The 13,767-nt window shown below is 36.6% G+C and overlaps 1 protein-coding gene across 4 annotated transcripts in view; it reads left to right on the top strand.

Annotated features, from left to right (window-relative positions):
* Positions 1–13,767, top strand: part of Mctp1 (multiple C2 and transmembrane domain containing 1) — a 595,681-nt gene that overhangs the window by 319,425 nt on the left and 262,489 nt on the right. Inside the window, exon 7 of one of the 4 annotated variants that reach the window (XM_029544133.1) lies at positions 2,478–2,537. The exons of the other annotated variants lie outside the window; for them this stretch is intronic. Within the exon in view, the coding sequence (XP_029399993.1) occupies positions 2,478–2,537 (60 nt within the window). The remainder of the gene's footprint in view (positions 1–2,477; positions 2,538–13,767) is intronic. 4 annotated transcript variants of the gene reach the window in all.

The following is a 13,767-nucleotide window of genomic DNA, read 5'->3' on the forward strand; positions in this document are numbered from 1 at the left end:
GGCATTCCCCTGTACTGGGACATATAATCTTCACAGGACCCTGATATAGCTATCTCTTGTGAGGCTATTCCAGTGCCTGGCAGATACAGAAGTGGATGTTCATATCAGGCTCTGTCAGCAAGCACTTCCTGGTATCTGCAATAGTGCCTAGGTTTGGTGACTGAATATGGGATGGATCCCCAGGAGGGCAGTCTCTGGATGGCCTTTCCTTCAGGTTCTGATCTACACTTTGCTCCCATGAGTATTTTGTTCACCCTTCTAAGAAGCTATGAAGCACCCACACTTTGGTCTTCCTTCTTCTTGAGCTTCATGTGGTCTGTGAATTGTACCTTGGGTTTTCCAAGTTTGCAGACTAATATTCAGTTTTCTTTAAATGTAGATTTATTATTTAGCAGTTTCCTATTGCTGCTTTCCCTTGCTTTGTGATCTCTTGTCTTGGTGGACACTGAAGTGGTACTTACTGAGTATAGAATGACTTGACCCAAGGTTTCTCCAGAATTCACAGTGGGTTTGTGTTCTCTAAATCAAAATTAGTACATTTATTTAGAAATCATCACCACCACAGTATTTCATTGTTATTGCTTGAGTTATTGTTATTGTGGTCATGCTTATTATTCTGATTGTTGTTGTTACTTTTTATTGTTGCATTTACTGTTTTTATTGTTGGTTTTGTTTTATTTTTTACTGTTATTAGTGTTGATGATTATTTTTGTCACTATTAATGTTGCTGTTGTTATTATTTTTTTGTTACTGCTTTTGTTTGTGTTGTTGTTGCCATTATTATTAACTACTCCTGGATTGGTCTATTGTAAATTTCATATTAATTCAGAGCAATAAATGGCACTAGACGCCACATGGAAATTAAACTGTTTCACTTGAAATAAAGGCCTAAATTTACATGAGAATGTGGGTTATAAAATGAATTATAAATTGTAGCTGATGAGTGATAGAACTAATTAGATGTGGCATAAAAAGTACAGGCTGGGGAATAGACTGTACTTCTCAAACCTAAGTCTTCAGCTTTAAAACACCCCAACCCGAAATGCATGAGTATCACTTTTCTTTGTATATCGAGCCAACAACAATTAACTGAGTAAGACTCGGATGTTCAATCTCAGCACAGCTTCGGTCGGTCACCTTCGGTCGGTCACATGACACAAGTTAATGCTGCTTTGAAGGGTTTGTTGTATGCTGGATTTAGGGGTAAATCTTTCATCTCCATTTAGTTAACACACTGTGCCTTAAGATTGAAACTTACTTGGATATATACTTTTTGATATTACCTCAACTAATATAGTATGAAACCACTTATACCATTAGGGTCCCATACTTAATTGTTCAAATATGATATTGCAATGTGATATTTATTTATTTATTTTGGGGGGTGGAGAGGGAAAGAGCCACCTGCAATGGCATGTGCTTTTAAAACCTCAAAGGCCATCTTCAGTAAGGATACACCTTCTAATCCTTCCCAAACAGTTCTATCAACTGGGGACCAAGGCAATGTGATATTTAAAATGGTGTTTCACATTCTACTAAGCTGTTCATTGCCTTAAATATTAATAAGTCAAAGTGAAGAAAAATAACAGTTAAAAAGTAAACATCCAACTTTTCTAAAATCCAGAAGATTCTTTAAGTTACATAATAAGATATTGATGGATAGTTCAATGGATTAAAAAGAGATAGTTCAATGGATTAAAGCACTTTCCTATAGGCCTTATGACCAGATATCAATTCCCAGATCTTGTAAGATGACAGGGAAATACTGACTCCTGACACAACACACACTCACACACACACACACACACACAGAGAGAGAGAGAGAGAAAGAGAGAGAGAGACAGAGACAGAGAGAGAGACAGAGAGACATACACACATTAAATAAATAAATAAATAAATAAGAATTGATATGTAACATAAGATTTATCATAATCTTTTAAAAAATACGTAATTAGGGCTGGGGATGTAGCTTAGAGCTCAAGTTAGTGAAATCATTTGCATTGCATTTATTGTATCATTCTAGGAATCTTAAGACATTTTAAACAGAATTTAAGTAGATACATGTTTTATTAGTAAGATGTCTGCTTCTGTATTTTAAAACAATCTCATAGACTATGATTAGCACAATTGTTTTACTAAAAGAAACAATGTTATCTACCTCATTTTAAATCTTCCAATGTTTTTAACTACTTATTTTTTTCTGTCATGAACATCAGACTGAGAGATATTAATGAGCATTAAGACCAAAGAGGTAAAGCACAGAAGCATCCTCCCACTTTGTTGTCACCAATGTAGGGCATGAAGAAGACAGAGTCATCTATTCACAGAAGAATCTATAGTTTCCAAATATATAATATGTCTGGATATATGATTTTTTGCCTTTCAGTTTATATTGATTTGCTTTGTTTTTACTTTGATAATAATTAAGTATTCTTGAAAACATCACAAAATTTAGCTAAATATTTGTTTGTTTTTAGGAACTCTCAGAAAATGATGTGTTTGGATTTCACTTCTCTGTGCAGTCTTTCTTTTGGAGGGTAATGTTGAAACACTTTAATATTAATATTCATGTATTTTTGTTCTGGATAGTTATTTGGAAAATTGAATGTGAACTCAGAATGCTGGCTCTTAAATCTGCATCCCAGATAGATGTTTTCATTTTCCTTCTTTACTGACTTAATTTGAAGCCATCTCAACAAGTCTTTTACGTCTTCACTGAATCTTATACTTTTGAAAGCATGCCTTGGAAGCTGTTCTTTGCAGGCACAAACTTTCTTCAGGTTTTCAGCACTAAAGTTACAGATCCCCTTCCAGGAATAGATAGTTCACTGTAGGAAGTGTATAGAGGTTCTTTGTTTCACTCTGGAAGATGAGCTTCTTTTCTGCTCCATTTTTGCTCATAAACAGTTTACTCTTATTAAAGTGACCATAAGCAACATATCTAGGAAACAGTCATTGCTATTTATTTTGCTACAGAGATCACAAACAACGTATCTCACATATCTACAGCAAATGCCCATTTGTACTTCTTTGAAAAATATGGTATTTTAACTTTAACTATGCTTTTGATTTAAATAAAAATAATATAAAATTTCCATGGGATTTGCTTTAAATATCATCAGAATTTAATCTTGTGTGACTTCATCGTGAGCTCTGTCATCCACTTGTGTCTCTTCTGTAACTGCATTATGCACATTTGTTAATACCCTCTAATCCCATCATTCTAAGACTGTCCCTCAAGCAGCAACATGAAGCTCCTCTCCCGTGCCCAAGAGCATCTTTGAGTCATTCAACCAGGGCCATGTCTCATCTCAATGAGATTTTTAAAATCTCCTTATACTGTTATTTCCATTTCGTTTTCTAGTCTATCTTCTGTTCTCCATCTTTAACTCTGAACTTATTAGCTGTGACTTTTCTGCTGCTATTTAAGTGGATCATTTCTTTTATTAAAAAAAAATCACTAAACAAGATTCCATTCCCCCCTTTATATTAAGTCTCCATGATGCTTATAACTAAGCCACAGACACTGCTTAGCTCACACAGCAGATTATGTCACCTCACTGATCTGGGGCAATGATCCAAATCAGTGAGTAAGTAGGGTTGTAATTCTTTGGAGGACTGTGTTCTTCTATATTTCTGTAGATTTTTGATGATAATACCACCATTCTAGGGTTCATGTAATATTCTCTCTCTGTGTTTATCTCTGTGTCTAAATTTTCTTTCATCAAAAATACCCAAAACAGTTAACCCATGATTTTTGTAGCAGTAGACATTGCAGTGGAATTGTTACATTCTTAAATCTTTGTTATATTCTTTTCTTAGTTTCAAATCATTTGTATTAAAAAAGTATATATTCCCTTCAAAATTTTAAGATTTGTGGCTGTGTTTCTTCAGCAGATATTGAGTTCCATATTAACTTAGGCAATGACCAGTGAGCCACACTAAGCCACATCTACTAATCCCTACCTGCTCCAATATACATATCTTTTTGCAGACTTTTATTGTTGTTGGTATATATGAATGAGTACAGTATGTTGCTTCCTTCCTGTTGTCTTTACTGAAGCTGCCTTGACTAAAGTTACTCTGTACATTCACCAAAATAATCATTGTTCCTTATCTCTGCCCATGTATAGTCCATGAACGTAAAGGCTGGCTTCTTTTGAATCCTTAAATAGAAGATGACTTTGCTTATATGAGAGCAGTCTTTGGGACACTCACCCTGTGTTGAGTTTGTTTTCAGTATTATTTTAAAAATAATTTAAAATCAAGATGCATTGCGAGGACCAACTCTGTAATTGCTGCTATTCGATGTTCCATCCAAGAGGATCTTTCAGCATCCTTCTGCGTTGTTGTTCCCAAGTTAGGTTTCCACTTACCAGTGCTTTCTATTTGCTTCTGTTCTTTCTTCTCTTAATATTCTTCAATAACATTTCTCTATTTCTTGGAGTATCTGATTTTAGAACAACAAACATGTAGGTTTAAATGATAGCTTTTTGGTACCTAGGATGCAGTGATGATGTCTCATCTAGGCACATCACACTGAGTGGGTGAAAGATTAATTGAACAAAAGGCAAACTCTTTTAAGGAAGATTTATTCTACCAAAGAGGAAATGGGATCCAGAGCAATGATGTCATTTCCCTGAAGAACACAGGAGCTGTGACCAGGACCAATAGTTTTCTCTTTCTGAATGCATAGATGTTTTGAAGAATATGTGTCAGCAGGGATTCTATTTGAGCTTCTGATCAGAAAATGCCCTGAAAACCAGTCACTTGTTTACTGAAGAGTTGCTTGTTTGATATCCCATTGATAATCAGAAATCAAGCATAGTTAGGATGAGAAATATCTCACATATTCACATCCGAAGTCATTCTGATAACCGGCCCCATATCTCCCTTCCTGCCCATGAAGTATTGGTATTTTCAGGAACATTTTAGGGATACGTATGAAGGAATGTTTTCTCTAGAAATTTTTATGCAAAAAGACTCTCGATATTCATATAAAACCTTTACATGGAGTGTTAAGTATGAAAATGCTTTTATAAAACTCATTCACTTATAAGGTAACTTCAAAGTCAATAAAAGACATTCTTCTTCAGGATCTAGCCAGATAAATATAGTCATCCTTTACAAAACAATCCCCACCCCACCCCCCAAAAAATCCTTCTCTACAACATATGGAGACCATTACAGAAACCACAACCAATCAAAATACTGAGTTGTAGAACCTAGTCCAAAATGATTCCTGTGAATACATAAGGTTCAGGGTTCTTTGCAGAAGAAGGGAGAGAAAGATCGCAAGAGCTAGAGGGTTGGAGAGTTTTCTGTGAGATTGTATCTCTTAGAAATGTCAGAAATCTAATGAACATGGCTGCCTAAACATGACCAAAGCAAGAATGGACTCAATAGGCAACCTAATATGGAGGCTTTTGAGGCCAAATCTCTGCAATGAAGAAATGCAGAGAGATGGAGAAATAGTCTTGCTCAGCGAGTAGTCACCTAATAGTTATCCAACACCAGATGGTCAGCCTTGAAAACCAGTAACATTATAAAGACTGAGAAGGTTGTATTTATATATTTAGGAATATTTATATGCACGCATATGCATGCAGACACACAACAATGACAACAACTGAAAAAAAAACAAAACAACAACAACAAAAAAACGAGGCCATGAGTTTGAGAAGAATACACTCAAGGTTGTGGAGGGAGGGAGAAATGGTCTACTTGTAACCACAAAAATATATTAATAAATAACGTAATAAAATAGAAGCTGAAGTGAAGTCTCTTTTGTAGAGAATATGTTTGGTTCCCAGTACACAAATCCCATAGTTCAAAGCCACTAGTAACAGCCCTTCTGAGAGACCCATCTCTTCTCTTCTTCATAGGGACTGTATTCACATGTTGTCTTAGTCGGGGTTTCTATTTCTGCACAAACATCATGACCAAGAAGTAAGTTGTGGAGGAAAGAGTTTATTCAGCTTAAACTTGCACATTACTGTTCATCACCAAAGGAAGTCAGGATTGAGACTCAAGCAGGTCAGGAAGCAGGAGATGATGCAGAGTCCATGAAGGGATGTGACTTACTGGCTTGCTTCCCCTGGTTTACTCAGCTTGCTCTCTTATAGAACCCAAGACTACCAGCCCAGGGATGGCACCACCCACAAGGGGCCCTCCCCTCATTGATCACTAATTGAGAAAATGCCCCACAGCTGGATGCACTTCATGGAGGCACTTCCCCAACTGAAGCTCCTTTCTCTGTGATAACTCCAGCCTGTGTCAAGTTGACATACAAAACTAGCCAATACACACACACACACACACACACACACACACACACACACACACACACACACTAACTTTCAAAAGAGATTATTGAAATAAAGAAAAAAGAATGTGTATGTGTTTTGTGAAGAAAGAAACTTTTATCATTTGTGTTATAAGGATCCATATATATGTTTGGTAGGTAACAAGTTTGTTACATTGAGTAGATCTAAATCCCAGGGGATCTTAACTGCAATATCAGTCTACCTATATCTTACCTTTCTTGAAAGAAGATAATGAAAATAAAAGGCAAAAGTGGCACAGAGGAATTTTAATTACCCAAAAGCTTACAGTATTTACAATTCATTGGGACACTGGATCTTAGGACAGAGCATTACACAACTGATATAGCAATTACCATCTTTCTCCTGAAAATAATAAAGATTATGGAAAGTCAAATCAGGTTACTCTCATTAAGTCAGAATTTCATTATTAACAGTTTCAAATGAAAGTAAATGTCTATTATAGAACATTTCTTTCAAATATCTATCATGCTTCTGATTCTTCTTAGCCCTCTCCACTGAGCAGACATGTAGATTCTGCTAAGGGAGTTAATTGAAGAAACCAGTTCATTGAAAGCACCAGAGTAAATTAATGATTAATTTTTTAATGGAAAGAACAGGAATATGTTAAGACAAACATAAAAATGGAAGACAGACATATAACAGGCAAAGACGACCATGTATGAAAAGCAGAAATCAGAGTAACATCAGTGTATGCCTGTGGTCAGGAAAGAGTGACATTAGGGCATGCCTTATGGTCAGGGCAGAGTGACATCAAGGCAGACTTCATGATCAGTGCAGAGTGACATCAGGGTGTGTCTTCTGGTCAGGTCAAGCAATAGTGTAGTCAGTTGAAAGACTACAACAAAGGGGAAGAGATGTTAACTATTTAAGAGAAGAATGTGACCATGTGCTCCTGCACTTACATCATGAAAACCTCAAGTATATATTATATGCCCCCTCAGAAAGTGTCACAGATCATTTCTATTTTACATAGGAAAATAAGACTCTTGAAGTATTTATAAATTTTAATTTACAGCTTTAAAAGAAAAGTCTAGTAGGTCAAATCAAGGACTATTATTTTTCTTTCCTATTATCATTGGGAAATTTGCATAGGTGTTTTAGTTTTGAAATATGGTTAATATATATATATATATATATATATATATATATATATATATATGACTATTTTCTGTTGAGATGTACCTTGAACATCACAATAAAGTTTTGAGATCTATTTGACTACAAATTTATAGTGGATAGTTAGAATACCTTAAAGATAGTTAACTTCCTGGCACCATATATTGTATCCAGAAGCAATGAGAAAAAATTGAAAGATGAATTTCAGAAGTTCCTCTGAGGTTGCATCTTCAAAAAAAGGGTTTGGAGCTTTATTATTGGGAAGACACTTTGTGCCAGGCTACACAAAGCACTGGGGGCTTTGAGGAGACGATGACTACAGAACCAATCTGTTTGTTGGACCTGAACATCCAGCTGCAATTCACTGAAATAAACTCTACAGGAAAAGGTAAGGGTAGAGCATGCCCCTGCATCAGGGATTGAGGACAGGAATTGCCCCACTGCCTAGTTTTTGAAACCGAAATCCTAGGCTGGCATTATCTTTTCTTTGTTGTGGCCTGTGGATCATTTGATTAAATAAAAGCATGTGGTGCCTCTGTGCTGAAAATACCGAAAAGAGCTGACTCTTCCCAAGGCACATCTGAGCATACAAGGCATGCCTTTCTCTCCAGTCTTGCAGCATCTGGGTGTCATTTGGAAGGACTGGGATTTACACAGGAAACACAATCAAGGCAACAGAAGCCAGGGGTCATTTGTACACACCGGAGAGAAGGATGGACTGTTTGCTCAGTCGTATGCTACCTCTATACAGATTGGTTTTGATTCTTATCTTTCAATCTGGATATATGCGAGGACAATATATCATGATACCATTTGGTGTTTTAGGTAATGTAATTTGTAACTCTTATTAAATAGAATGAGAATATAGATATGTATGCAATTTTTATGGTAGAGCATACTTTACTGGTAGGCTTTAGAGGACAATGCTTTACTGAATAATGTGCCAGATAACTTACTTCCTTTAAGCTTCTAATAGGCCTTTCTCAACAAGCAGATTATATTGCATCTATCTGAATCCCAAAGCTAACTGAAAACCTGTAAGAATAAATATTTTTGTGTCATAAACTTTTTAGGCTCCGCCTTTAGAGAGGGAAGGAAAGAGGGAGAGGGAGGTAGGGAGGAATTAAGGATGGCTGGTAAGCAATTTCAAATTAAAATCTCAGACTTGGCAATCTGAGATATACATTTGGTATATTGACCTCTTTGTTCTTCTGTTATTTTACCTTCAAAGTGATGCATGTCATGAAAAATAGGACATGAGATTCCAGCATCTATAGGTGTTCACTAAGCTTGTTTTTCAATGTGATCTAACCTAGGTTTCAGATTGTCCTAATTCAATCTCTCCGTGGTGAAATACCTAGGCTCTCCTCTCCTTTCCTTTCAAGCAATTGTTGGAACCTTAAATGTATCACTACTGCCCCACCCTGGTAATTTCCCTCCAGAGTCCCTTCGTCAGCCCTCTCCACCTGCTTTCCATTTGTGGCCCATGGTTCCATGAGTGAAGTGATATCTGTGGCTCTTTTCTTTCCTTTGGTTGCCTTTGGGAATGTAAAAGCACAAAAATAAGTGGAGCAAACCTCTACCAATTTAGGTATTTTTAAAAAATTTTTATTAGTTTACCACAGATATGAAAGCATAATTGATTATTGTTGTCCATGGAACATTTATTTTTCTTGAGCCTATTTGTTTTCAAATTAGAAAATAAAATCTCCAAAAATTTTATGGCATCAGATTTGGGGTGGGAGAAATCCTTTCTGATATATCTATTAACAAAACACTAAAATCACTAAGCAGGCTCCATCACCCTGTAGTTTTTTCCAGACAGTATCACCACGCTGAAAGCAAGTCACAGCTAGACTTGGTGCATCATCACTGCACTACAAGAAAGTTTCTGAGAATTGCAGAGAAGTAAGAACATATGTTTTGAAAATTAATTTTACATGCTGTTCAAAACAAGAGTTTTAGACCTCTGGCCATTTATTCCCGTCCCTGTTCTGGACTTCTGCAGATAGAACCTCAGAGGCCTTATTCTCAAAATGCACATGTGAGTTCCACAAATCATTCCACTGGCTTGCTCTCATCTTATCTTAAATGAAGTCTGTATTCTGAGGCTGTGGTCTTGTCCTGAAAACCATTTTCTATCTGAACATTTTAGCCATGTCAAAGGGAATTATATTCTTGGTATTCTAAAATAAATAAATAAATAAATAAATAAATAAATAAATAAATAAATAAATAAATAAAAGTAAACTAACATTATCTTTAAAGTGTCAACTAATTCATCTTAAATTATTACTAAAGCTACATATTATTAACAAATTCCTTCACACTTTAAAATTCACAGTTTTCTGACATGTTGATAGTCTAAAATTGGATGATGAGAATTGTCCTAACATACTACTAGGTAGGAGAATCAAACAAAGCACATGTGATAAAGACTCAGTTCTTTAACAACCCCCAACCCCAAACTGAATCATATCCACTCAGGATCAGGCAGGTGAGTTTAAAAATTTTACTGCTAAAATTTGCAACCTAATGCTTTAAAAGCTGAAGGATTATTTCCTTCACTAATTGTTGTAAATGTTGGCTTTTAAGCTGTGTTACATCATCATCTTATTTTTTTCCTCCTGTTTTCTTTCTCTGCCAAGTATAATTCTGATTTAGCAAGTACTTATCTGAAAGCAACTTTAAATAGACAACTCCTCAGTGTAATCTGATGAGGGCAACTGTAGATCTGTCATCACTCTGTTCCGTTAATTTCTCAGTAAGTAGTTTCATTTAAATGATTATTAGGAAATGTTTATTGTTTAGACACATGCTATGAGTAAAATATTAACAAAGGGACATTAAAATAAATTTTTCATAATTATTCAATTGGCAGTTAATTCTCTTAATATTCAAATCTTCAGAATAAGGTGTTTTCTTGAGAAGTATACTTAAAAGCACCAGTAAAAACTTTAAAAAGTATAGGTAATATCTATGCCAGAGAGCAGATAATAGTTATGATTATGTACATTAATAATAGGTGTTAGAACACAGGTCAGGGCCAGTGTACATGTGAATGATGTAATGTTTAAAATATGCTCTCTCACTGGAGAGATGGCTCAGTGGTTAAGAGCAGTGACTGCTCTTCTAGAGGTCCTGAGTTCAATTCCCAGCAACCACATGGTGGTTCACAACCATCTGTAATGGAATCAGATTGTACTCCAGAGCTATACTAATAAAACACGGTCTCTCATAGTTGAGCAGACATCGGAGTCACCTACTGCTCTGATTAAACCAGTGCTGAGCTGAGCTCTCAGAGATCTAATGCCACTGTCCTATGAAAAAGACCAAAGACTTTGAATTTCTGATATGTTTCCAGGTAGCACGGATGCCCCTGCTCAATGGACCACACATTTATACATGTGTTTTATAGAGGCAGCACCTTTCTGAAACAGAGAAGTGACCGGAGGTACCATGGGACATTTATGTTAGGTGTTAGTAAAGAACAAGTGGCCACAGGTACCAGGAGACATGAATGTTAGTATTAAGTTTCAGGATGCTTTAACTGTGGAATTCTGCTCATCACTATTCATTTAAGGTGAATTAAGGCTTCCCTGGAACCCTGGATTTTAAGAAAGGTCAGAATGAATGACTACTCCAGGAAAGTGAGGCTGCTCTGGCTATGGGACATATTTTGTACACGTTCCTCCTATATGTATACTGAAGAGTATTCATCTACACAGTAACTTAGATAACTGTTTTGAATACAAAATACAAGAAAAATAAATCCAAGAAAGGAACCAAATGCCAAAAATCACACAGAAACTTCTAGAAAGATGTGATTATAGCCTTCTTGGTATATTGCAGTTAGGTGGGGAAGCCATTTGAGTTATTTCCTGTGAACTTGAATCAAGTCCAGAAATCAAGCTGGTTTAGACTTTAGAGTAAAACTACACATGTCCACACTTTAAATTTTTATAGATTATTTATAATAATGAATAAATGCTATAAAGCTAGCTGTCATACTGCATAGTTTAAGAGTAATGGCATGAAAAGTTCCGCATATGTTCAGAACAAAGTTTTTTTTTTTTTTTAATATTTTCAGTCAGTCATTAATTACATGAATGGAAGGAAACTCCACAGCTGTGAAGGACCAATGTGCCCAATGACATTCTTTTGCTAGTATTGACAATCTAACCTAACTTGTTTCTCATTTACCTTGTACTGTTATTAACTTTCTACACTTCATAGCCAAAATTAACTATGTATCTGTTTAATGACTATAATGTTTACTCAAATTATGAACTTACTCCATTAGATCTCTGGTGAATTATAGAGTTTCTTATATGAAATGTGCCATTTTCAACAACGATGAAACCATCTCTTAAAAATCTCTGATCAGTTTATGTTCAGGGCCTTCTTATACTTGTTGGCCCATTACAGAGCACTGCCCTCCCTCCATTCCCACAATTGTTAACTGTTTTGTGCAAAGTTTGTTCCTCCGCCTCCATTCCCTGTGTTAGCATCTAAGAAAACATTTCTTCATAATGATGGCTTTTGGCAGCTCCTCTATGGAAACCATGCGTTTCCTTCCTCATTTATTTGTGTTCTGTGGTGGAAAAAAAGGGAAAAAGAAATAGGATGGAGAATAATAGGTGTCAGGTGTCCTACTATGAAGAAATGGTCTTAACATTGTTCGTGACAACGTGCAGCCAAGATTGTTCCCCATGTCACTATGGTGGTGAGCTTGATTTCATCTGCTCTGGAGAGCTGGTGGAGGAACAAGTATATCAGTGCAATGTCTGTCATGAATATGCACTCTGGAGAGTATGTAAAGGAACACATACTTAAGTACAATGTCTATCATGGATATGCATGCACCCATATGATAATGTACATGATCTGATTTCCTGAATTTAGCATGTAGGAAACCCTCTACTATAAAGTTACCTCTGTAATAACCCACTTAATTGGAGAGTACTTTTTTGTGTTCTTATATTTATTTATTTTTTTAATTGGATATTTTCTTTATTTACATTTCAAATGTTATCTCCTTTTCTAGTTTCCACTTCAAAATTCCCCTATCCTCTTCCCCTCCCCCGACTTCCGAACCCACCCACTCCTGCTTCCTGGCCCTGGCATTCCCCTATCCTGGGGCATAAAACATACACAGGATCAAGAGCCTCTCCTCAGATTGATGACCAGCTAGGCCATCCTCTGCTACATATGCAGCTAGAGCCACAAGTCCTGCCTTTTGTTTTTTTTTTGTTTTTTTTTTGATTGGTGGTTTAGTCCCAGGGAGCTCTGGGGGTACTGGTTAGTTCATATTGTTGTTCCTCCTTTAGGGTTTCAGACCCCTTCAAGTCCTTGGGAACTTTCTCTAGCTCCTTAATTGGGGGCCCTGTGTTTTGTCTAATGGATGACTGTGAACATCCACGTTTGTATTAGTCAGACACTGGCAGAGTGTCTCTCAGGAGACAGCTTTATCAGGCTTTTATCAGCAAGCTCTTGTTGGCATCAGCAATAGTGTCTGGGCTTGGTGGTTGTTTATGGGATGGATCCCCAGGTGGGGCAGTTTCTGGATGATCATTCCTTCAGGGTCTGATCTGAACTTTGTCTCTGTGACTCCTTCCCTGGGTATTTTGTTCCCCCTCCTGAGAAGGATCTAAGTATCCACACTTTGGTCTTCCTTCTTCTTGAATTTCATGTGTTTTGCAAATTTTATCTGGGGATGACTGAGCATCTGGGCTAATATGCACTTATCAGTGAATGCATATCATGTGTGTTCTTTTGTGATTGGGTTACCTCACTAAGGATGATATCCTCCAGATACATCCATTTGTCTAAGAATTTCAGGAATTCATTGTTTTTAATAGCTGAGTAGTACTCCATTGTGTAAACGTACCACATTTTCTGTATCCATTCCTCTGTTGAGGGACACCTGGGTTCTTTCCAGCTTCTGGCTATTATAAATGAGGCTTCTATAAACATAGTTGAGCGTTTGTCATTATTATAAGTTGGAACATTTCTGGGTATGTGCCCAGGAGTAGTATTGCTGGATCTTCTGGTAGAACTATGTCTAGTTTTCTAAGGAACCACCAGACTGATGTTCAGAGTGGTGGTAGCAGCTTGCAAATCCACCAGTAACAGGAAGACTGTTCCTCTTTCTCCACATCCTGGCAACATCTGCTGTCACATGAGTTTTTGATCTCAGCCATTCTGAGTGGTGTGAGGTAGAATCTCAGGGTTGTTTTGATTTGCATTTCCCAGATGATTAAGGATGTTGAACATTTTTTCAGGTGCTTCTCAGCCATTTGGT

Source organism: Mus pahari, chromosome 11, assembly GCF_900095145.1.
Source record: "Mus pahari chromosome 11, PAHARI_EIJ_v1.1, whole genome shotgun sequence".
NCBI classification, from domain to species: domain Eukaryota; kingdom Metazoa; phylum Chordata; class Mammalia; order Rodentia; family Muridae; genus Mus; species Mus pahari.